General features: G+C 34.4%; 1 protein-coding gene across 4 annotated transcripts in view; it reads right to left on the bottom strand.

Moving 5' to 3' along the window:
- ZFR (zinc finger RNA binding protein) overlaps window positions 1-26,896 on the bottom strand; it is an 81,087-nt gene that overhangs the window by 24,132 nt on the left and 30,059 nt on the right. For 3 of the 4 annotated variants that reach the window (XM_008572753.1, XM_008572754.1, XM_008572755.1), the window contains 12 exons: window positions 25,960-26,207; window positions 22,997-23,188; window positions 22,172-22,463; window positions 19,249-19,445; window positions 17,391-17,510; window positions 16,173-16,318; window positions 11,804-11,966; window positions 10,663-10,868; window positions 9,772-9,922; window positions 7,074-7,215; window positions 2,274-2,371; window positions 1,330-1,425 (listed from right to left, as the gene is read on the bottom strand). In XM_008572753.1, the coding sequence (XP_008570975.1) occupies window positions 1,330-1,425; window positions 2,274-2,371; window positions 7,074-7,215; window positions 9,772-9,922; window positions 10,663-10,868; window positions 11,804-11,966; window positions 16,173-16,318; window positions 17,391-17,510; window positions 19,249-19,445; window positions 22,172-22,463; window positions 22,997-23,188; window positions 25,960-26,207 (2,051 nt within the window). Of the gene's footprint in view, window positions 1-1,329; window positions 1,426-2,273; window positions 2,372-7,073; window positions 7,216-9,771; window positions 9,923-10,662; window positions 10,869-11,803; window positions 11,967-16,172; window positions 16,319-17,390; window positions 17,511-19,248; window positions 19,446-22,171; window positions 22,464-22,996; window positions 23,189-25,959; window positions 26,208-26,896 lie in introns of those variants that run through there. The other variant, XM_008572756.1, reaches the window with a different exon arrangement.

Consider the following 26,896-nt stretch of genomic DNA (forward strand, 5'->3'; position numbering starts at 1 on the left):
TTTAAAAACTTTGTTAACAAAAACCGTAAAGCTGAAAAGCAGATGAAAAATGGAAAAAAAACTTTTCAACACAGATAAGGGCCAATTTCTTTATTGTAGAAAGAGTGATATAACTTTTCTTAACAATATAAATTAGTGAGAAAATGAGGAATAACAAAGGAACTGGCAGTTAAGAGAAAAATAATTACCCAAAGCCAATAACAACTCAAAAAAATAGAAATAAAAAAATGAGATACCATATTTTGCCTATCATATTGTTAAACATTAAGAAGTATGATGAAATCCCAGAGCTAGTGAGGGTGTGAAGAAAATGATCAGTCTAACAAAATATTTTTGAAGTTTTAAATGACTCGACTTTCTGGTGAACAATTAGCACATGTTTTTTGGCCTTGGAATTTCAGCCCCAGCAATTTATTCTACCCTCAAATGCTTGACTATATACATACATACATGGATACCAGTTAAATAAAATATAGCATGTCCATACTAAGGGAATACCATTACAGTCAAACAGAAAATGAGATAGATCTGACAGTGCCTTTTCAAAGAGCTCTAAGATGCATTTTGTTAAGAAAGATACAACAGTATAAATAGAATGGCCACTCTCACGTTTTAAAAAAATTATTAAGGTAACGTTGGTTATTCCACTCTCACTAACCCAACTCTGGAATCAAAAGGTTCAGTTTTATTTTTGAATGAATCCCTCCCTATTTGAATTCTTGCTATTCAGGAACCAAAAAGGTTCAAACAGCAAGGGATATAAAGATAGGAACATATATAATGTATATGCATGCATTGTTTTCCCCCTGAAGAAATCACATTGAACTGCTAATTTGCCTTTCAATGACAAGGCTTTCACTTCCTTTTTTTGTACCTTTTTGGATTACTGAATATCCTAAAATATTCCTATTTTATACTTTATGATTTATTTCTGAATAATGTATATTTCTGAATTTTTAAAATTCCCTACCGTATACATTGTTTTTAAAAAATGCCAACAGAACCCTGCAAAGGGATATTAACTGCTCTTCATTTTCAGTCTTCTTTGTATATCTATGTATGTAAAAGCCAGCTAATAATTGCTGTAATATTTTTCAAATTAAAAAAGGAAAGACTACAAAAAGAAACACCAAGTACAATTCTTTAATTAGTAAATTCTGAGAATATTAAACATTCTAAGACCCCCCAGGACTTCTCATTAGAAGAGAAAAAAACTACGTGTAGTAAATAAAAATAAAGCTAATGATTTAAGCTTTAAAGATAAAAAGTAACTACAGAAAAATTTCTTAAATGTTTATTTTTTACTTCATACAGTTACATACTACTTACCCAGCTTGGAAAATCAGACCAAGTTGGAACTCGCTGACAAAGGTCTCGAAGAATACGTATGATAATCACACAGGACTGCAGACCATTAGCTCTAGCCTTGAGAGCAACACAAAAACCAACTGAATTAATCTTAGAAATGTTGAAAACATCCCTTGATGAAAAAAAGTTAAAATATCACTGTTCAATGGAAGCTCAGATAAAAATAAAAATAATCACATTTAAAATTAGACTCAATGAGCTGCCATTTACAGCAATATTTTATGCCAGGGTTAGTATTTAAAAGCTGGTATTTAGGTCAAAGTAAACAGATTATACAAGAATAATATTTCTTGATCCCCTGTGAACCTTGACCTTGCTCATTTAAAACAGTAAACTTAAGAAAAAAATCTGCCTACATTAGAAATAAAAGAAAAAGTAAAGAGCTAAAAAGTTTGTCTAGGGACTGAAAGGTTAAGGAAATCTGTTTGGTTTCCCTTCTGTGACTTTGCATGACTGCAAAGTCACTAAACCAAACAGCTGCTTCCTCACCTTTCACTCCCTATACTTATTAACTTAGAGAAAGAGGGGGAAAAATCTTAGAACTATACACAAAGCTTTAAACACATATTCCATTATTTAAAGCAAAGTTAATCTGCAGCCTTATGGAATATAATATATATATACAAACATGTGATGTTCCTAAACAAGTCAACTTTAAATGTGGCCACTGAAAATAAAAAATAAAAAAACCCAAACTATGAACACCCCCCAAATCTAAGTTTAGTGTCAAATTAATAGTAACTGCAATATGCAGATCTTCATACCCAGCTTTCTATGTTTCTATGAGATTAAATTTAAAATAGTAGTGCCTGGGCAATCTTTTCAAATGTTTAAGCAGTTAAACATGTTGTACTGAACTACTCTCTCATAAGGCTACAAGAAAAAAGTAAAATGATGTTCCGAACCTGGAACCACTTAGCGTGGCGTAGAGCAGCCAGAGCGTCAAGGCATTTTTGCCTGTCCAAGACGTCCGGTGGGTCTTTCACCATACCCGAGGTTACATCTAAAATGGATTGAATTGGCAAAATGCAGTGAGGAATGGGTGTTTGACCAGGTGAGCAAGACACTTCCTTAAAGTAGCATCAGTGTCACATGAGCCATTTGAGTTTGTCAGCACTTTAATGTACACAGGGAATTATTTTCAACAGGAGTGCATAACCCAATATAAAGAACAAAAGGAGAATTAAGTTAAACTCTTAATTTAGTAATATAATAAATAATTTCTGGAAACATAAACCCTACCCACCAAATGAAATCTAAAGGAAAGATTACTGGACACAGTGCACCAGCACAAAGAAGACAAGACAAGAGGGAACACAAAAATCCACCTTAATAAATGAGAATGTACAATAAACTACGGAGTTTGTTCGGTATTCTAAATGGTTAGAGATTATTCTGGGGCTAACGTAGCAAAAAACTGATGATAAATATGGAATGACCAATACAGTAATAATCATAGGAAAAAAAAAAATGAAGAACCAAAAAGTCATTTCTAAGAGTTCAATGCTTTCTCTTCCACAGAAGAATTTTAGCTATAAAGAAATATGAAATGTCCTTTAAATTTAAAGTTCCCTTTAGGTATTCAAAAGAATAATGATAGAAAAACAATGGGTAAAGTAGAAAACGGAAATAGGAACTGGCATGGTTAAATAGAATTAAATACAGAAAAGATGCAATAAGCAGAATGCTTTGATGAGAAATAAAGTCTTTTAAGTTGATTAAAACATAAATGAACTATACAATAATTGAGGAGAAAATATGAAACTAAACCAGGACAAGAAGTTAACTTTATATTAATAAAGGCCATGCATAAAAGTAGGCAAAGGGCCAGCCTTATATTCATCTAAATATATCTGTTAAATGTGTATGAAAATAATAGCAAATTTCCAAAGAGCAATTAACAATCTAATTCCCAGCTCTCAGTAATTTAATATAAATGTTTTCTAAATACAGATAAATTATGTAAAGTAATCTACTGTATATAACTGTCCTTTGGCTAAAGAACACCAAAATTATAGCCCACTTAAATGTAATTTAGTAATTCATTGAGTACATTGAATAAATGAGGGACAAAAGAAATATATGATAAAAGAAAAAGTTGAAGATGATTTTAAGAGTACTAGCTGCAACTGTGGGCAAATTACTTGACTGTATATCTCCTTATGAGCATTCAGAAATCTTAAAAGATAATTTGTACTTATTTTGAGTAGATGACATATAAAAAAGCATATTTTAAAACTGATAAAGCATATTTTAAATCCCATCTGGGATTTCTTTTCTTAGTTCTTACTCCTCAAATAATCAGATGGATACAGATTTTTCAGAAGACATATTAGAAGACCTACAGATAATCAAGGAAAACTATGTGGCATTTTGAAAATGAACACTGGAAGAGGAATTTGGTGCTAAAAAAGAAACTATCAAGACAAAATTCTTAGTAATAATCTTAAAATCCACAATACCAACTACTGAACCTAGAAATAACTTGAACATAAGACTATTCTGAGATAAGGAAAAGGGACATAGGAAAGCACAGCTAACTAAGAAGTTAAAAAAAAAAAATAAAGAAAAACAATAAAAAAAAGCCATTCCCCAAAACAAGGTTAAAGAACACACTAAAGGACCTCTATGTCCCTTATTTATTTATATTATTTGCTAATGCTAGAATGCAAATAGGTGACAATGTGCAATCTCTTTCTAAAAATTTCTAAATTTCTAAAGTTAATTCATGATTTTATAATTTCCTCCAATACGTAAGAAAATTTTTCTTTTTCACACAAGTGCTCATAACTTTGGAAATTTTAATCAATGATACAAATTCAAAGATGCGAAGACACCTATTGCAATTTAAAAACAAATTAGAGCTATAAGTAAGAAATTTTTTTTAAATTTAGAGTGTGGATTTTTGCACCCGTTTTATATTTCAGGTGGATTAACCCCTTAGATATATTGTGCTAAAACCAGACTTATTGCCTAACACCCAGTTAACAAAACAAAAATAAGTTAATGTATAAAAACAAAATGCAAATTCTTATCCTACATGAATGTATTTCATAAATTTTAAGGGGTTAATCACAAATTAGAAGACATGCTGTGTCCACACTATTAAGTTAATGTATAAAAACAAAATGCAAATTCTTATCCTACATGAGTGTATTTCATAAATTTTAAGGGGTTAATCACAAATTAGAAGACATGCTGTGTCCACACTATTTTATAATTAAAAGTTAATGGGAATATATTAATTTAAATTAACATGGTTATGTAAAATGCAGAATCAACTCACAACCATTTAAAAACTAGTGTGAACACTGCTCAATTCTAGAAAAGACAAAGACAAAACAGCCACACAAAGAACAATAAATGCCAGACTCTGCATCCAAAATCCCTCCTTAATCAAATGGCAGATGTAACACTGAGCTTTTGAAAACCTTGGTCAAAAATCCTTCCGATGTCTTGGCAGCAACCCCTGACAGGAATCAATCCCCTCTGCTAGAAGGCTTTGGACCGGGCCTGATAAGCTACAGGTGGAAAAAAACACACACAATACTTGACTTGCTGCAGAAAATATTCTGTAGCAAGGGTTAGATAGAGCATTTGGAACATTTCAAGCTTAAAGTCAATTAAATGTTTACTTAATGTTTAACTGTCAAACACAGTACCATAAAATACATCTGTCATGCGTTTAACAGTTATTTGGACAATTTAATCATTTCCTTTATTAAATAATTTTTGGTATTAAACAAGACCATTACACATTAAAGAGGCTACCACACCATTCGCAAGTAGTAAAGTCTCGTGATTTACAATTGTTCTTCCGGCAAAGCCTTCCTTACCCCCTGTACTAAGTCCCCAAAGCAAGCTATAGGCTTTAAATGATTTTAAGACACAGAGCATTGGGAGCTGCAGTGAGAGAGAATACATACCGTTACTCTGCAGCAAGAAAGAAACACTCTTCATAATGAAGCTAAACACATGTTTTACTGCAGTTATCTGCAGCAAGGAACACCCTATCAATGTTTCTACACTCCTGCACATCCAACTTTTCAGCTCAGTGTCTTGAAGTGAAATCTCTCAATTATGGACTGACCATTTCCCTCACCATAATATTTATGAAACTCAGAACAATAATTCTAACTTGAGTCTGGGTCAGACAAAAATATAATTTTGTTTCCTTTGGAAGGGATAGGTTATCAAAGACTTAACTGCAAATAAGACACTATTAACTTTAGACTTTTGCAACATAATAAAATGGCTTGATACTGCACTAATTCAAATAAGCCTAAATATAATTGGACAAAAGTACTCTGAAATAAAATTAAATGGTTAGATGAGTATAATTTCATATTAGATGTAGCAACATTTATTTGTAATATACCATATCAGTAGAAGATTTCCCCCCCGAATCCAAAGTAGTCATATGCCGCATATGACATGACCAAATTGACTCAGGAACTGTTTCTCCAGTGACTCCCATGGCCAGACCTTGAGTGGAAACCCATGTTCACATAAAAAATCCTTTACACAAAACCCATTTATTTTTAAGATGCAAAGCTAAAGATGTAACACACAAGTCCTAATACGGTGTATGCAAAGTATGCAAGATTAGACATATCTCCCAATGACATTTTTGGTAAAATGTTCTTTTCCTGGGTTGTATAAAGCCCAGTGCCTTTAAAAAAAATTGCTTTGATGTAAGAAAACAAATTTAAAGGGACAGTAATTGAGAGTCTACTGATGCTATTTTATACGAATGAACTTTAATATTCAATATACAGCACACCATTTTCTCCTCAACCTGTATCAGAAAGAAATCTTAGTGCAGAGTGTAATTCCATACTCAACAAGTTAAATGTATAAAAACAACATGAAAGGAAACAAAGTAAATTTTATCTGACCCATAAAACAACAAGAATCAACATACTGCAGACACTGATCATGCTTTTTTGGCTTAAAACCTTTTGAAGCTTTGAAAATGTTACAAAATAGTCCCTAAAGCAACATTGCTGGCACCAGCAGGATTTCATATTCTACAATTGTAAATTAAAAACCCTGAATTGTACTATAACTCACTAACTACATCTATACAATTTATTATCCAATATCTATATTAGGGTCAAGTGCCCAAATCCATGTGCATTAGGATGCTCTGCATCTATGAAAGCACTCCAAACCAAAGAGCAACCTCAGAGAACTAGAAATATTTACCTCAAGACAAGCCAAATCCATGATTACACATATAACAATGACTCTTAAAATATAACTGTCATGAATATTTAGCCAATTTTGTCTGTGATACTCTCTTGTCTTTTGTCTAAGACAAGAAAAGAGCAAGAATTTAAGTTAAAGTTGTGGCCCCTGGTTTCTAGCAACATCTTAAAATTTTTTCATGTGTCAACTATGCCAGTAAAAATAATTCTGAAGTTTTTTTTTTTTTTTTCCCAGAAATCTGAGGTTAGCAAGAAAAGAAAAAAATCAGGAAAGTCAATCATACTGTAAGTGTTTTACATAAAAATACATCACTGAAAAGAGCATTTACTTTGCGGGAAATTATCTTAAGCAAAACTGGTTGCTAAATATGTCAAATCTATCAAATTCAGAGGAAATGCCAGCATGTTGCCTTCTAGGGCTTAATGCCATCTTAAAGAGTAGGTAAATGAAAAAAACAGTTAATAGAAAAGAAGAATGTTTAATGGCTTTCCAACCTCCTTCCCTCATGTTCTCTTCTCGAATAATTGGAGATGTCAGGGTGATAGTGACTTGCATTTTTGGTTCCACGCATGAATTCAAAATTATTGCCGCTTCAGATACAGCACATTTTATGTCATACTTCTCAGGACTTATAACCTATGTAATGAAAATTACAAGAAATTAGTTGGATCTGTTGCACTAACAGACAACAGCAGTTTCATTATGGCTCTTTCACTTTCTCACTACCTTTACTATTCTAAGAGGACTAGATCATACACTACTCCATCTAAGAAGCCCTGCTTCTTCTTGTATATGTCAATATCATTAACCTCTTACTCCTCCTTACTTTTAGAATTCTTTGTTGAGCTAATATTTGCCCTTATTTGTACTAAACAAGTTATTTGTACATATGTATGTCTCTCTTAGATGATCAATTAAAAGAAATACTGCCAAATTTATCACACATATTTTCAGAATTTAAAAGAAACTAAAGCAGATTCTGAAACCTAACAGAAGCCACAGTTCAACCATTCCTATTATACATTCTCTGTGAAATCAACAGACCTACTTTTATCAGGGAGTAGAAAGTCCCAGTCAGTATCTAGAAAAACTAGGATTCACTGCAATTTGATGGATGTTATAAACCCAGTTTATATGAACAAATACTATATAGAGATTCCTTGGAAAAGAAAAGAAAATAAATCAATGAATGAATGATAAATACTATTTTTAAAAAGGGAAAAAAAATCACATGGAGTGTTTACAGTATAGCCTCTAGGTTCAATTCATCACTCTGCTAACTTTACTAGTGATGTGAAGACAAGCAACTTATTTAACCACCCTGCGCTCATTTCTGTAAAACTATAAACCCAGTTTATATGAACAAATACTATATAGAGATTCCTTGGAAAAGAAAAGAAAATAAATCAATGAATGAATGAATAAATACTATTTTTAAAAAGGGAAAAAAAATCACATGGAGTGTTTACAGTATAGCCTCTAGGTTCAATTCATCACTCTGCTAGCTTTACTAGTGATGTGAAGACAAGCAACTTATTTAACCACCCTGCGCTCATTTCTGTAAAACGGGGACAATAACTCTACCTAACCTATTGATATTCAACTCTGTACCCCACCAATATGTATAATCAATTATGTTTCAATAAAAATAAAATAAAAGAAAAAATAACTATACCTAACCTATAGGGCTGGTGGAGAATTAAATGAATTAACTGTATAAAGCGCTTAATAACACATAAATGTTAACTATGATTATGATGATGATGATGACGAATTTTATTTCATTGACATCCACTTATTATTAATAAGAACAGATGGATTTGCAAAGAGTAGTATGCTTTTAACTAAACTGGTTAACTGTTAATTATTTAGTTAGGATATAATATATCCTCCTTTGCAGTTTTACTAAACACTGTAATTGGAATCAAGATGTTCCTTCCAAATTCCATAATTCTTCCAGGGCCTCCAAACTTTTCCTCTTTCTTTACCCTAGCAGCCTCAACAGAGGGATAAGAAGTAGACACACAATGTCAATTCTGCTGCCTAATACTTAAAAAAACTCAACCACTGTAAGAAACTTCATATCTAGAACAATGGTAATATAAAACATACAACAGTAAGTGCCAGAGTTGTCAGAGCTCAAGTTCAATAGTGTGCTTTACTGTCCTTTTTGTTATCATTTGTTTTGCTGTGGTCAGGTACTCATAGAATATTCAAGTATTTTGACTCACTACTGTAGAATACACATTATTAGTGAAATCTCAATCCTTGAATTTAGAATGTCCAAATAGCAATAAATAGCAGGGCTTTGAAATAAGTTTTATACCTTAAATTATTCAAAAACGACTATTTTAAATTTCAGTCATTCTGACAAGCTAATATATAAAATTTTTTTTAAAATTTGTTTTTGTAGGACCAAAATGGAATGTTCTACTAACTGTGTGCTGCCATGATTTGTTGGATAGAGACAAGAAGTACTTCCTATTATAAACATGTAGAAAGCTTGGGCTGACCCCATGACGCACTCGGGAGAGTGCAGCGCTGGGAGTGCAGTGGCACTCCCGCCGCGGGTTCGGATCCTATATAGGGATGGCCAGTGTGCTCACTGGCTGAGCGCGGTGCGAGCAACACCACGCCAAGGGTTGCAATCCCCTTACCGGTCACGAAAAAGACAAAAAAACAAAAAACAAAAAACACAAAAAAACATGTAGAAAACTGAAAATATTCACAATAAAACTGAGGAAATACGAATCAGAAAGACTATTTTAGTTACTACATTTTATTAAAAACGTATTCAACTAAATAGGCAAGAGGGGCATGAATTTAAAAAACTTTAGTATGCTATACACAGGCTTTGTTTAAAAAAAAAAAAATCACTTTCTGTCCTGAACAACTGCCTTCTTATGATTCAAACCTTGGAAAAAGAACAGGAAAAGGAGAGCATATGCTGCAATTTTACATTTTAAATAAATTAGCAAGAAGGCTCCATGCCAAATACGAGCACTATGAAACCTAAAAAGACAAAGTAGAAAATAGTTTCACCAGTTTATGCAATCAGGCAGAAAAATTAAATATGGAAAATCAAGCCAAAATTTTAAAGGCCAGCTTAGGTATAAAATGAAGCACAGTTAGTCCTGCCAAAAACTTTTGAACCAGACAAGGGGTAAAAATTAACAATTCCATAATACTTACAGCAAGCTGTTTGGGTAGGTTTTCTGCAATACGGCTTAATAATGTCTTTGAAGGTTTCTCTGAGCACAGCAAAACAAGGTTGACATTTCTATCTCCTCGGAGAAGTAATCCTTTTGCCAATACTCCCACTCTCAAAACTCCTTTCAAAGCTCTGCAATGAAATGAAATTATATGACATTTCTCTTCTTAATCAGAACCATGATATTTTGTAAACACACAATAGTAAATGAAATAACTTTCATACAATTAAAATTTTCATCAACTGTAGTAGAAAAACTATACTAAGCCAATATTTTTAGAACTATACTTCATCTAGATAAGCAATATGGACTGGGAAAAAAAACCTTAAGCTCTCACAGAAACCAAAGCAAAGGACAACAACACTTCTGTTTCTCATTTCATAAGTTAGAATAATAAGTCATATTTAACATAATACAAAAATATTTCCAAATGTTAAAGGGAAAATAAAAAGTTACAGATCATAATGCAAACCTGATATGAAAGACGTTGCTAAGGCTTGGGCTTATTCATGCTTTACAGTTAATGCTTTAAGGAAATAGCTGAGTGTGGGACAGAGCAACAAATACATAAAAATAGAAAAATAACATCTAAATGCAATTAGTAAAGTATAAGGGCTGCTTTGAAACAGATCAAGAGTGTTTTATATAAACTTAAATAAGGAAATTTATAAGGTTAGAGACAATATATGTCGATAAAACCATGTATTTCACATTTTACCAAAAAGCAGCTGAATACTTTAAATATCTAACACATAGTTAAGACATGTAGACTCATACCAGAGTGATCAGTCTTTGTAATCTTTATTTTAAATATAAGAAGTCCCTGTAAGGAAAAACAAAAATATACAAGATAAATAATTTGAAAACACACCTGTCTTTACCTCCCTCTTTTTTATCATCTCCCTCTTTGCTCTTGCTCTTCTCATGTTCAGACAAACTGTCTGAAACAAGTTTTAAAGCACGTTCAGTGATAGAAACAATTTTCTGAACTGCCTGTAACTCCTCTTCAGTTGGATAAATTGTTGCATGTTTTGTCATTACATAACGGTCATCAGATGAGTCAGGACGACGTAAGGGCTAGAGAGAAAAAAGTTTGTTACTTCATTTAAAAAAAATTTTCCTATGCAAAAGGAAACTATTATTTTTCAACTATACATATATTTGTTGTATCTTTTCAGTAAGTCAATTACACAAAATATCTATTTAAAACTATCACTTTTCCATTCAGTAAAAATGAAAACGCAAACTATGCAAAGTTATACTATCAAGCTATACATATGTATGAATACATGCTTTGCCTCAAAACAAGTAAAATTATAATACATATAACCTAAGGCTATGAAAATACTTTTTTACTCAACTTTAATTCAAGCTTTACGACTGCAAAGGCTATTTGCAAAGACAAATGAGAAAGAGAATAGGTTAAAAAAGAAGAGTTTGAATTTTGTAATTGCTCTCTAGAAAACAAAACAAGTCTTGTTTTAGTCTGCACTTATGTGAGATGTTCCTCATAACCCTTGTAATCAGCTTCCACAGAACACAAACTCTCAAGAGGCAGATCTTTCCTATAGTCTTCCTGACACATCAACTCTGGTGCTTATCTTGAACCATTTACCCACCCCTTATCTTTCACTCAATTTAAAAGAAGCAAGTTTTAGATGGTCAGAATTTGAAGAAGGAAAAAAGATTCTAAACCATTGATTATAGGAAGATAAGAATAAATTTGAAGATAAAGCAGTTGCCTTCAAATTTAGTTGTTCCTACTAATCAAAAGAAGCTCTACTTCCATTTAGCTTATACTGAAAATAAAGATTCATAGAAACTCTATAACGTCCTATACCTAAAGTCACTGGAGTTGAGAGCCTGTGATAAAAGGAAGGAAAATTCTAAATCAGATTTAAAACTTCCATTGAGATTATGAAATTAAGTCTAAAAATTAGCCCCCAAATTATCTTTTAATGCTGAACCAGTCTTAAACTTTCATCCCTTATATAAACAAAGTGGATACTCACTGCAGGCCCCTGCGGCTGAGGAGGCATGCCTGGTCGGACTCCTAGAAGGCCCAGTGGGCCTGGCGGGCCATGAGGATAGCCTCCATCAGGCATTCGGCGGCGATCATCCCAATGATGCTGTTCTTCTTCCATTCTTCTCCAGTACATGTCCTCTTCATAACGTCTGAAACATAAACAATGATATTACAAGCGTATGAGGAAAAATACGACCCAAAAACTTGCATCAATAATGACATAAAAAAGCAATTAAAAGGGGCCGGCCTGTGGCTCACTCGGGAAAGTGTGGTGCTGATAACACCAAGGCCACGGGTTCGGATCCCATATAGGGATGGCCGGTTGCTCACTGGGTGAGCGTGGTGCTGACAACACCAAGTCAAGGGTTAAGATCCCCTTACCGGTCATCTTTAAAAAAAAAAAGCAATTAAAAAAAAAATCCACCCAAATCAGCTTAACTAATACTTTTCTTCTTCCCTACTGTATTTGATTTCCCTTATTTGCTTTCACTGAGAAGTAAATGGAAATGAAGAGAATGTGAGGGAACAAAAAAGAAAAGAAGAACAAAATTTCACAGCCTGAGACAAAATAGGAAGAACAAGCATCAGAAACCTCACAGTTCCTTCTAACCTCTCCCCCTTTAAGGATGGAATTGCACAACCAAATGACTACCTAAACGGGCCGGACTAATAATGCATTGTGAGTGAAAGACTCAAAGTGCACATAGGACCTTTAGGAATTTCTTTTATGTCCTCAAAGGAATGAGCTATTTTTTCCTTAGAGAGAACCTCTTAGACTACCTTTAATTTCCCCATTTATTATACAGGCAGGGACAAAAAGCTCTCTACTATGAAGAAAACCAACAGTGCAACTCACAGTTAGGGATGTATTAAAGTTGATGGGGACTACAGTAAAGTAGAAAGACAATAGCTGCAACTCAACTATTAATTGTCGCCACCAGGAAATACAAGCTTATTGCCAAGGTCATCAGGAGTTTTGTGAAATCTCAAGGTCGCTGGTTCAGATTTAAAAATAATATGTATACCAAATAAAACAACCTGAGCTGAATGAACTTGGGAGTGTGGGCAGCTAGTATGTAGGCTTTGCTTCACTGGTCAACATTTTCAGGATCTATTCTTAATTTCTTTTTCACTCTCTCTCTCCCTCAGTTCTTACCCTCACTTCTAGCTTCAAAGTTAAGGATACCAATAACTCCTTAGGGAAACCATGTGTCTAAAGCAAATTTTGGTAGCAATAGGTTTTACTAGACAAATCTGTTTAAAACAAAACATAAGAAATAAGTGTGCTTCTCGACTACCACTGAAGGAACTACCAATTTCCCTGGTGGTCTAGTGGTAAAAATACAAAAAAACAAAACAAAATAAATAAAAAACAAAACAAAACAAACAAAAAACCACCAATTTCCTCAGGTTGGGAATAAGTTGTGTTTTTTTAGATCACCTGAGGACTGACAGAACCATACTTCTATGTTGTTTAGACCTTGAGACAAAACAAAATAAATAAAAAACAAAACAAAACAAACAAAAAACCACCAATTTCCTCAGGTTGGGAATAAGTAGTGTTTTTTTAGATCACCTGAGGACTGACAGAACCATACTTCTATGTTGTTTAGACCTTGAGGAAAAAAATGAATAAAAATAGCTTGAAGGTTCTGGAAAATTATATTCATTCCAGTTTCAAATAGTTTACCAATTCATGCTTGGTACCTAACACAGTTCCTGGCACACAGTAGGGTGCTTAATAAATATTTGATATCTCTGTGAAAGAGAAAATAATTACATAATCTAGGTACAGAGAATTTACAATGCAATTACAAAAGCAGAAACTTCATAAAGGATAAGACTAATACATAAATACGTAACAATAAAACCAATACATATAGAATAGCAAAAACTATTTAAAAGCAATATATAATGAAGAGTTAATAACTACAACTATAAGAAGTATCTGTACAAATCAACAGGTTAAGAAAAAAATGAAAAAGCAAGCAATTTACCACTAAACAAATATAAATGGTCAAGCATGAAAACAATTCAAACAAACAAAAATGGCTATCATATTTAATATCTCACTGGTAGAGATTTTAATAAATTATAGCAGGGATTCTCAAAGTATGATCCAGGGACCACAGTGGTCCCTGGGACATTTCAGGGGATCCCATGAGGTCAAAATTATTTCCATAATAATACTAAGACAAGTTTGGTTGGTTAGCTCAGTTGGTTAGAGCATGGTGTCGGCAACACCAAAGTCAAGGGCTCACATCCTCATACCGGCCAGCTGCCAGAAACAAAACAAAACAAAACTTCTAAGACATTTATTTGCCTGTTCCATTCTCATTCCCTTATGAGTGTACAGTGGAGTTATCCAGAGGCAACATCTGGTACCACAACATAATGAATATAAAAGCAGACACAATAATCTTGTTGCCTTCTCTTAAACCAGACATTTAAAGAGATGCGCAAAAATGTAAAACAGTAGAATTCTTCTCACTATCCTGAAGAAGAAATAGTTATAGTTAATTTTCACTACATTATATTTATTAAATATAATTAAATTATTAAACACACATGTATCCACATTTCAATAAAATAATTAAAATTAAATGTTATTTTAAAATAAATATTTAAACTTCTCAGTTTTAATTTCTAATATAGTAAATCTTGAGAGATATAACCCACTTGAACAAAAGCTCTTTGGAGTCCTTAATCATAACTGTGTATAACCAAACAGTTGATAACCACTGAGTTGTACTATCCAGTACAGGCAGACATGTAACGATTCTTTAATCAAACATTTCCATTTCTGGGATTTTATTATTAGCAACTAATCGTGATGTATGTAATAATACAGCCTCAAAGAGGGACAATGTTATAATAGGGAAATACTAAAAACAACCTAAATATCTAACAGTTATAAAGAACTGGTTATAAAGAAAATTTTACATCTGCACAAAAAACTATGTCACCACGAAAAATAAGACAAGATAATCCTAATTTAATTTTTTAAAAAGTTGAAGATATGTAAATGAAAAAAGTAGGTTATAAAATGTTTATAATATACTTTTGTTCCTATTTTTTAAACTGTATTTTAAAACTTGTATACAAATGCTCATAGCAGCAGTATTCATAATAGCCAAAACATGAAAACAACTCAAATGTCTGTCAACATCAAATATCCTGGTGAATAGACAAAGTGTGGTACATCCATACAATGGAGTTTTAGTCAGCATAAAAAAAACAAAATACCGATACATGCTACAACATGGATGAACCTTGAAAACGTTATGCTAACTGAAAGAAGCGAGGCACAAAAGACCATAAATTGCATGTCTCCATTTACATGAAATCTCCAGAATAGACAAATCTACATAGACTGAAAGTAGATTAGTGGTTATCCAGGACTGGAGAGAGAGGGGGCTGTGGTGGAAGAGTGGCAGGGTTTGGGGGACAGATAGAGAATAATGTTAATGGGTTTGTGGTTTCTCCTGGGGATTACAAAGATTTTTAAAATTGATTGTGGTGATTGTCACACAACTCTATGAATATACTGAAAAACACTGAATTGTACACTTTATAGATTTGAGTTATATCTCAAAACTTAACATTTATACATATAAACATAAGTCTCTGGAAGATATGTTTTCTCAATTCTCTTCCTCTGTAGCCTCTAAAGTTTCTATTAACAGAAGTCTTTTTAAAAAACATTAATAATATAGAAACTACCAAATCTTACATTCAGAATATTTTTGCTTGTTTCAAACTAAGGCACTTATTTATAGTATTAAACTATTTCCTCATATATTTAATATATGTAAGATACCACTTACCACATAATTCCTAATACCAAGGCCACGGTCAAATACTAGTATAGCCAATAACTTAATTTTAATGCATGTCTTTCCTAGACCTACGATCTATGTAAGATACCACTTACCACATAATTCCTAATACCAAGGCCACAGTCAAATACTAGTATAGCCAATAACTTAATTTTAATGCATGTCTTTCCTAGACCTACGATCTTCCTGAAAAGTGAAAATTGAAAGTACATTAAATACATCTGGATTGCCCTAAATGGGAGTCACATACCCAGAACAGCTAAGGTGTTTTAGAAAGGCTCAACCACTTATTATCATGCTTTTAAAAGCTAAAGATGTTGGGCCGGCCCGTGGCGCACTTGGGAGGGTGCAGCACTGGGAGCGCACTGGCGCTCCCGCCGCGGGTTCGGATCCTATATAGGGCTGGCTGGTGCGCTCAGTGGCTGAGCGTGGTGCAGGTGACACCAAGCCAAGGGTTGCGATCCCCTCACAAAAAGGACAAAAAAAAAAAAAAAAAAAAAAAGCTAAAGATGTTACCTCATTTCCATTCTCCAGCGTTCCTCCTCTTCTCGTCTTCGCCAATACTCCTCCTTCTGCATTTGCTTCCTCATTTTCTCTTCTTGAATCTTTCTTGCTCTAATACTGGGCTTCACTTCTACTTGCAAATCTGGATTTACTTTTTTCTGTTAATTCAGACAAGACATTTAAAACAAATAGCAGCCCTCCACCGCACAATGTACCTGAATTCTTAATCATACAATCACACACATTCTTTGATCATGGAGGCTTTTAGTTGTAAATTTCCTATTAATAATATGTTCAATTGGAGAAAAAACTCAGAATGCATTAATAAAAATTCTTAACTATTCAAGTTTAAAATTATATACTTAGTATGTTAAAAGTATGTAAAACTTAGTGCTAATCAATAGCAAGTCTTATGAAATCCTTAGGGGACTCATGGATATTTAATTTTACTTGTTTATAAGTAGATGATTCTAAATGTCTGCATTGGGGCTAAAAGGTTTCTTTTTCATATAAAAGTACTACACTTTAATACTGTTTTTACTAATTTCCACCACCCGTGTTTAAAAGAGAAAACACGCTTCTATTGCATTATTCTAGCCTACTTGTAAACCTTTTTAAAAAAAAAAAAAAAAAAAAGATGACCGGTAAGAGGATATTAACCCTAGGCTTGGTGTTGTCAGCACCAAACTCTCCCAAGTGAGCTAACCGGCCATCCCTATATAGGATCCAAACCCGTTGCCTTGGTGTTATCAGCACCGCACTCTCCCAAGTGAGCCACGGGCCGTCCCTACTTGAAAACCTTAAATACAATACTTAGATTTATCTTAACACTTGAAGTGTATTCAATGAAAAATTTCCAGGGTAAGATAAATGAAGGGATTTTCCAACATATCAACTCATCTATTTTAGTGGCAATTCTACCAAGATAAAGGAGGTAGGTGGAAACCTGACACATTTTTCAAACACACTATGTGCAGCAATTATCTTTACATGATTACTTGATCTAAGCAATGTTTCAGTTTTATTTTGCCACAACTACTGAAACTAATTAAAATATGGTCATATTACTGTTACTTATTATAACAAACTACTAAATAGTCTATCTAAATGAGTCTATCAGCATGACACACTAATCTTAGAATAGGCATTCCGGGACTGGGTGAGTTGTGTATAGATGCTTTGTTTTCCACACGGAATGTTCTGAGTTGTAACAGCTGAAATTTTACTCACTTTATATTGAAGCCTGTGTCTTCGCCCTTTTAAGTGCATCTCCTTAGCATTGGGATCATTAAAGCTGCACTCACATAATTTACAATGGAACCGAATTACTTTTCCTTCATCATTTCGTACCTTGGCATGGAAAGGAAAAATTGAAGAATCATTAACAGGAATGTTACAGTTGAAGATTTCATTAATAAACTATCACAGATACTTTGACGAAGCTGTGAACAATTAGAATTTGAAGTGAGAAAAAAAATAAGTGGCAATGTGTATAGTTTTTCAAAAGGATACACTATAGAAACTGGAAATAAAAGAACTTTTTAACTCTAGTGTACATGATGTGTTAACATATATTTGCTTTCGTAATTACCTTTCATTTTAGTCTTTTTTGTCTATACTGAAACATTTAGATTTAAGTATAGCCAAATTCTTAAATTCTCTAACAAATAGTTACAGAATACCTGTTACTGACCAGGTACTGTTCTTGGAGATGGCGATAAAGATGAATAAAGGCATAATATATTAATTTCTCAAAGCTCAAGATTTTACACTTGTAAATTTATGGCAAGTGAAGAAGAATTTTTTTATAATGCACAATGAGGAGGACAATTACACTAGAATGTTACTAGTCTATAATGAATACTAAGTTCAAATTGTACAAGCTTTAAGGTTGGCTCCGAAGGCAATTATCTGAAGAGAAAGATTACTTAACTAACCAGCATCATCAGAAATTAGGGTGTCTGGGCTGAGAACTTTTTTAAGATAACCAAATCTTACACTTGTAAGAGATATAACTTTGCTAGAATTGTTTGTAAACTACTTATAAATTACATAAACCAGTTGTCCACCTTGTATACAAAGAACTCAACATGATATGTTGTCTTTCTTGATGCGAAAAAAGGATGAAGAAACAAATATTTACCGGAAACCTACTATACGCTAGGCACCGTACCAGGCACTTTATTTCATATAATCTTCACAACTTTGTTGGAGAATATCCCAATTTTATAGATGTGGACACTGAAGCTCAGAAGACCTACACATGCTCTATAATAAAGTGAAAGTCAATAGTAGTGTTTACACCACTGTATGGTCTTTCTTTCTTTTTTTTTATTATTTTTTATTTTTTTGTCTTTTTTCGCGCCCATACCGGACCGGGACCGGCAACGGGATCACAACCCTCGGCGCTGCGCCCGCCCCTCGCTCAGCCAGTGAGCGGGAACCGGTCTGTATGTGGGATCCGAACCCTCGGCGGGAGCGCCGCCACACTCCCAAGTGGTGCACTGTAGCAGTGCGCCACTGGGCCAGCCCTGGTCTTTCTGCTAAGAGCAAATATTTATTCAAGCCCCGCTGATGTCCCCTCACTCCTCCATTTGATTGAGTTTACTTTACCCATAAAATAGGAATACTTTTCTAATTAGCTTGAAAAACCAAATAAAGATTGGTTAAATTAGCAACTTCAATTTTATATATGAAACTAAGTGACTGTTCAAAAAGAGATAATATTGGCTTGCTCCAGCAATGCTTTTGCTGCTCAGAATTTTTAAACTTTTTGTTTTACGACAGTTGAAGGGTATGTTACAAGAATGCCTGCCAAATAAATGAAAAGTTACTTTATATCACGATAACAGTGTTAACAGGAAAAAGAATATAAAAGTTAACAAAAAACAATTGTGATGTCCCTTAGGTAAAGCTTAAAAGGTATACTTTTTTATAACAAAGATTCCTTTGATATTCTTTCATAAGTAACCTAAATCTAAATATAATTCAGTATAAATGAATTTTACAAGTAAAGCATTCTTGCAACAAAGTGATATACTTCTCCCTTTATCACATTTCACAGCAATGGTATTCTCAAAATCAATACCTCCTCCACATAATCATGGCCCACTGGCTGCACATCACTCTGCAAAGCAGCAAGAGATGCAGGTGTGACTGGTTCTGACACTGTGTCTGGCTTTACTTCTGGAATCTGCACAGCAGAAGTGACAGGAATACTTTTAACACATTCGGTTCCTTTTAAGTCTTCTGTTTTATTTCCTGTTGACTGCAGCTTATTACCACCTAAAAAAGCATCAAAAAGTTACAGTAATTTTATTTTTGTATAAATGTATAAACCTGATACAATGAAAAGTTAAAATTCTTATCGTTTCTACCAACAGTCAAACTCCTGTTTGACCTATAATAGATAAGAATTTTGAAGAACCACAAAAACTACTTGGCTTTTTTATCCTACTAATGAAATATGTTTCTGAATTTTTTTCCTTTTCTACCTCCCAATATCCCAAAATCCTCTCATCACCATCGCCACATATCCCTTGGGTCTCATAACACCAAGTAACTAAAAGTGAATAGCAGATACCTGAAAGGTAAGAGACTAAGCCTAATTCATGTTTATATCTCTAGGTACTTGCCAACTGATTGAAGAAATGAACAGTATTATTCCTTTAAAAAAAAATAGGTAAGTTCAGTGATCAGTTTTCATTAGAAACTTAGTTCAAGTTTTTTACTAAGGAGGAAATGGAACTAATTTAGGTTCTATCACTGCTTATTTCCTTTAACTTATTATCTACTGAAGTCAGACATAAACTTACACAAAGAGTTATCTATAGCAGATTTTTTTATTGTTGTTATTTTGAACTGAAGTAGAAAATTAACTATAAATTATAGCTTTCATTTTAATCAATTCAACCTAACACTTTAAATAACTGTCCAAGAGAATATCATATAAATTGTGAATTTTCCGCTTTTAAATCTTTCAAAAATATTTTTTTAAGTACCTACAACATGCACTGTCCTAAATTCTGGCAATATAGTAAGAATAAGATAATATAGTTGCCTTGAGGTACCCACAATCTAAGGGAAGATACAAATTATGTTACTATGTGATAAGCACTGCAGTTAAGTATGAACTGAATTTGTGGGAATGCAGAGGAAAGGAGCCATTACACTTTCACCTGATCCAGTTAGGGAAGGCTTCACAAATAGTGAGATACTTGAATTGGGCTTTGAAAGAAATTTAATGAATATGAACTGGACAGGAAAAAAAAATGAGAATGCTGTCTGAACAGAAAGAATAAAATGTACAAAAAAAGCACAGGAATGTGGAGTTAAAAAAACTATGGCAAATTTAAGGAAGAGTCAGTAATTCAGTATAAATTACTAACAAGGTCATGATATAAGGCTAGAAAGGGAGGCAGGGATCAGATTATGAAGGGCCTCATATGACATAATTAGGGAATACAGATTTTTATCTTACAGGCAAGGGGAAGGTCACTGAAGATTTTTAAGCAGGAGACTAACCCAATTTGATATATATTTTAATAAAATAACTGTTTAGAGTGTGAAGAATACATTGAAGAGATTAGATGCAAGGCTCTAAGACAGAGACTTTTAAAGGCCTAAAAAACAAGGCAATGGCAATAAAGAAGAAAAGACTTTTTTTTTTGGGCCGGCCGGTGGCGCATTGGAGAATGTGCCGCGCGCTCCCGCTGAGGGTTCGGATCCCATGTGGAGACCGGTTCCCACTCACTGGCTGAGCGCGGTGTGGGCGCAACACCGAGGGTTGCGATCCCATTACCGGCCAGTAAAAAAAAAAAAAAAAAAAAAGAAAAAAGAAAAGAAAAGAAAAGACTTTTTTTTTTTGTAGAAATACTGTAGCAATAGAAACCAAAAAAATAAGTAAACAGCTGGAGGAGGCAATAAATATTTCCATTCAAAAAATTAGCAATTTTATGAGATTATTTTATGGTACTCTCATTATAAATTAACGGGTTAGAATGGGACACACTAGGAAGCACCTACAGAGCCCTATAGAGGATGACCAGAAAATACCTAAAATATGGCTCTTGAACTTAAGTGGGCGTTCTGAATTTGCCAAAAAGATTTTTTTTTTTCCCTTTTTTTGTCTTTTTTCGTGTCCGGCAACGGATCGCAACCCTCAGTGTCGCACCCGCACTGGACCAGGACCGGCAACGGGATCGCAACCCTCGGTGTTGCTCCCACAACTCGCTCAGCCAGTGAGCGGGAACCAGTCTGTATGTGGGATCCGAACCCTCGGCGGGAGTGCCACCGCGCTCCCAAGCAGCGCACTGTAGCAGTGCGCCACCGGGCCGGCCCCAACCAAAAAGATTTTAAAGTCACTGCACACATGGGAATGGATGAAACCACCCATGAATATTGGAGTGAGATGAGACCCCGAGTCAGAATTTTAGGAACACTACCATTTAATGAACATGCAGGCAGGAAAACCAATAAAGACACTTGAGAAAGGGGTGGGCAGACATACAATCAAGAGATAAAGACATATCTTAAGCTTTAAGGTATAACAGTCAATTGTGTCAAATATTAGGAAGGTCACCAGAATGAAACTAAAACCTGGCCAATGGATTTGGCAATTAGGTCCTTGGTGACTCCTGAAAGTAGTTTCAGAAAAGGGTGAAGTGGAAACACTATAGCAGACTGAGCACTGGACAGGAAGTACAGAAGTAGAGAAAGAAAGAATTATGTTAACGGCTTGAGAAGATTGCAGAAATTGAAAAAAGTTTGTACATGTGTGTGTTTTAACAACCAGGAAGTCACAGGTATTTCTGTGTGGCTGAAGGGAAGAAACCAGTAGAGAACGGACCTTAAAAAAAAAGGGGGGGGGAGGGGGAGAAGCGGCAGATATGCGAAGGAACAAGGTCCCAGAGAAGAAAGGAAGAGACAGGTCCAAGAGCATAAGCAGAAGGATTAGCCCTGCAATGGACAAGAAATATCACTTTGACAGAGTTAGGAGGATCAGTACTTGCCAACAAAGTTTATTTTGGGTGTAGATGTTTTCTTGGCAGCCATATTTGTAGGCACTGCTGATACTTTAGTGTTGGATGTGCTATTAAGAGATGAGTTTCCTGTGGTCGTAAGACCTTTCACTGAAGAAGTTGCGATTGATGAAGTATTCACAGTACAATTGCTTGCTGCAATGCTTGAAGGAGAGGCAGTTGGTTTTGAAGCAGATACAGCTGTTGAAGAAGTAGCTTGGCTAACAACATTTGGCTCCGTTGAAGGAATAGGTTTACCAAGTTTTGTGTGTAATTTAACCACCTACAAAACAAAAGCACATTTATTTGTCAGGAAACTCAAAGTGTAGATTTTTTTTAAAGTTTGTCTGAATGACATTATAAAATAAAAATCTAAACTATATTTTTCTCTGTCATTTTTTTTGGTTACATGTTTTTATATACAAAACTCATTACTTTCAAGATAATCTCTGTGAAGCAGATATACATATTCCATCTACTACCAGGTATGGAAACTGAGGCAGAGAAAGATGGAATGACTTGGCCACATGCATACCAATCTATATAACTAAGTAAGACAAAAGGAAATAATCATATGACAATTTCCAATTAGTGAAATAAACATTTCAGTTCGATTTAAAGAAAAAAGGTCTCCAGTCTTTCCCTCTTTAAGCAATGACTATTTGATGTCACCTTTATGTACCTCAGCATATAAACAAGGCTTATAATGCACACTCAAAGTCTTCAAAATCTGAAGCCACTTTTACTTAAACCCCCATTGAAAAAGTAAAGAAAAACAGAGTAGGATGTAACGGTGTGTGGGGAAAAAACACCTACTTTCTGATGCTTAGCACCACGAATGTGGGCAGCATATGCATCTGCTCCTGTACAAGACACATCGCAGAGCTCACAACGTAGCTGATTTTGAGTTCCACGAGTAGAGTTGTTGCTGCTGCTGGTATTTTGTGAAGCTTTCAATGCAGCTTCTTTTTTTTTATGTTTCTGTCCTTCTAAATGTTCTTTGTAAGTCTGTTTCAAACAAAAAGGGCAGGTTTTGCTTTGATACTTTTCTTTCTACATCATTTAAGATTATTCATTTCGAATCTAATACTCATTTAAAAACGAGAACAAAACAAACTTTAGAAGAAGGAGAAGAACACAGTATGTGGTATACCTGTGGTATATATGTGACATATCTGTTGTTCTCTGTACCCTGTTTACCAAGAATACATTTATCTAACATTCTGAGTTACAAAGTACTTTCACAGACAACTGTAAAATAAGGCAACTGCTTTCCATTTCAAGAATTTATATCTTTTATTGCTTGTGTATAATACTGGACACAGAATGCTAACAGTGACTATTCCACAAAGAAATTATTTAATTAAATGATTAAGATGAGGAGGGGAAATGCTCCTACCCCATTGAAAGAGAAAAAGAAAAGTTATTGTATGGTAACAAGATTTAAAAAAAAAAAAAAAACAGATTAACAAGAGAAAAACAAACAAATTTTAACATGTGTCACACACGTAACACTTGGGAATACCCAGAAAAGAGTAACTGAAGGATGTGGCTCAGAACTCTGGCCTATATGGCGTCTTCAACAAAGAAAACCACATTTTAGAGAAGTGCTGAGACAAAGAAAAAGGGCCTTGAGTCTCTAGGAGTTGGGGTGGAGGGAGGGAGAGAGTGGAGTAAACATGTGGGAAACTAATGGTAGACAACGGCAAGTTAGTCAAGTTGGATACGTAGATCCCTCTTGGTCATCAGCACCACACTCTCTCAAGTGAGCCACAGGCCGGCTCTGTAACAAGATTCTTTACAAACAGGTATTTTTATTTATAAAACTCACTTTTCTAACTCAGAATGCATTTTGACATAGAATCTGTACTAGAATGCATGTCACCCTAAACAAAATTTTATTTAAAATACACAAGAGCCAAAATAATACATATATGCAAGAAAAAACAATGTTATGGTAATATTACCCAATAAAATAGTAAAAGTATATATTGAAAAGCATCTTGAATGCAGACAATTGAGGAAAGCAGTTAATTAAAATGAGAGGAGGTTAAAAAGACGGGTGGGCGATTTTGTTTTGTTTTTTTGAGTAAGTCCAAATGGTTCCTCTTTCATATTTTATTTTTAAAATTGTTTTTAAGACAGACAAATGATCCGCATAAAACTGCATATTCATCATAGAATTTCAGAGCTGGATGAGACTTTATAGATTATCTAAAACAATGATGTTCCAGTTTTTAAACAAGAGAATCCATTCTCCAAATGAAATCATATGCACAAGTAAGGGAAGTTGATGTTTTTTAAACAAAAGAGGGAGACCTAAGGCCCAAGCATTTGATTCTCTTATTAGCTGCAGTGGCCTGAAGTGGCTCCATGAAGCTGTTTGAGCCTCACTTATTTAGGACAAGTCCTTGTTATGTAAATGAGGAAACAAAAGCCCAAATAAGTTATAGTCTCTAACTTACCCAAGGCCACACAGTTAGTGGCAGACCCAGGACTACAACCGTGGCCCCCTAAATCTGAGCTGACTTACTGTCCCCTTTCTTGTATGCACACCTAGATTCTACTTCACAATCTCATGGTATTTTTCTCTAAGGCTCCTTAACCCCTTACGACATTGCCTCTGACTTCCAGAAGTACCCATGACCTGTTCATGTGTAACCATCCAGCACCCCAAATCAATGGTCAGCCTCATACATACTCATTCCAAATGCTGCTGTTAGCATATCACCCTAGAGCTATGATCTGTTCTTTCATATGGGCACTCACAGAGTCAATAAATCTCTTATATTCATGTATGCTACTGATGGCATCATCCTCTCTAAATAGTCAACACAGTGTAGGATACATTCCTCAAATACTAAAACCAACACCCTTTTTGCTTTTTCATGTTTACCCTGGGTCCCTGTAAACATTTCCCACTTGCCCCACCAACCACACAATCACAGGAAAACCGTTTCCTATTATACTCAAAACAAGAAAGTCTTATAAATCTAGCCACATACATTAAAATGTTCCCTAATTTGGTTTTAGTAACTCAGGGAATGCCAGTAATTGAAAATACCCCCAAATTCAGTATTAATAATAGAACTTATCCAGTGAATAAAGAATGTACATAGGTAGGGCAGAGGCGGGAGATAGATATAATTTGAAGAAACCACTAGAAAGTCAAAATCTGATCTTTTCTTTTCAAATAATAAGCCTTTTATCTGCCAAGCTGCTCTTCAAATTTTTATATAAAAACTAGACACACTTAGAATAATAACAAATAAGGTGAAAAGAGAGTTGAACCCATTAGTTTTTATAAACAGACTCATGCCTAAATCACACATTTTAAGGCTTAGCAACCAGAAAGCAAACCAAACCAAACCAAAAAAGGAATAAAGGTCTTGCATGCTTCATTAGTTGATATATCTGAAAAAGACACTTTACACTTTTCTTATTCCCAAAGCTCCTATTCCCCTCATGGAAACTATTTAAAACTATCTTTAAATTTTATTTAAAAAGCAAAGTATTTGGGCACAATTTACCCATTTTTCATTTACATTCACAATCACTTTTATAGTTTATTTTTTTTGCACCCTGAATACAGTTCTCACATCTCAATGCAAATAGCTTTTAAAAAATGACTGTTCAGCAAAATATGTACACATTAGCTAAAGCCTAACAGGAAAGAAAACATAAACTTTCTCTGTAGGCACAAGAGTTAGAATATCAACCATACTTAACTACCAAGAATAACCACTAAAGACTAAGGGTAAAACATACAACATAAGTACCTGTGGTCCAGCACAGCTGATCTTACAAACATCACAATAGTGAATCTGGGGTGGTTTGGGAGGTTGTTTTGGTTTCAGTTGTTTATTTTGGAATGGTGCTTTTTTAGTAAAGGTGGTCCCTGTCCAGGCAGCTGTTGCAGCAGCAGCAGCAGCTGCTGCTGCTGCCTGCTTCTGTTGCTGCTGCTGTTGTTGGTAGTAGGAAGATGCAGCTGAATACACCGCTGCTTCATAACCTGAATAAGATGTACCTTACAAATAAAATCAAACAAAGATTATGTTACATAAATATGGACAAGTTAAGTGTTAGTTATAAATTTAAATTCAATAAATCCTGCTGATAAAGGTAGATTTACATGTGCATGTTTATAAATAATGTGTATTTCATGGAACCCAGAAAAAAATCTTATCCTCCTTAAGTAACTCAACAAGTATTTACTCAGCACATGCCAGGTGTTATGGAGGTAAAAAGAAAGTACAAGATTTGGCCCATGCCTTCAAGAAGCTTATAGTTCAACTGGAGGGATGTGATAGTGTTTGACAAACTTATGTGGTTACAGAACTTGTTAATATTTCCCCAAACAGAAATCCTCTGAACACAATTTGGGAAGGGCTGAATTTGAGAAAGAATCTGAAGTAGGATACTAGATGGCAGGTGGGGAATGGGGAAGCAAAACCTCATGAAGGTAAGATATGACATGCTTGGTGGCTAAGAGGATAGAACAGGAAAATAAATAAAGATGACATGAGATTCTGTGCCCCAGTGATCAACTGGGTTGTGCAACTGATAAAAGCATGGAGCTGATAGAAGCTTGTTTGGGGAAGTGAAGTAGATAAAGCTCAGCAGAAATTTGTGATATGGAGCTGGAGTTCAGATGAAAATATAGGACAACAGTTAAAAAAATTTTGGAATTAAGTACCAATACCACTGGTTCTCATC

Source organism: Galeopterus variegatus, unplaced genomic scaffold, assembly GCF_000696425.1.
Source record: "Galeopterus variegatus unplaced genomic scaffold, G_variegatus-3.0.2 Scaffold830, whole genome shotgun sequence".
Classification (NCBI taxonomy): Eukaryota; Metazoa; Chordata; class Mammalia; order Dermoptera; family Cynocephalidae; genus Galeopterus; species Galeopterus variegatus.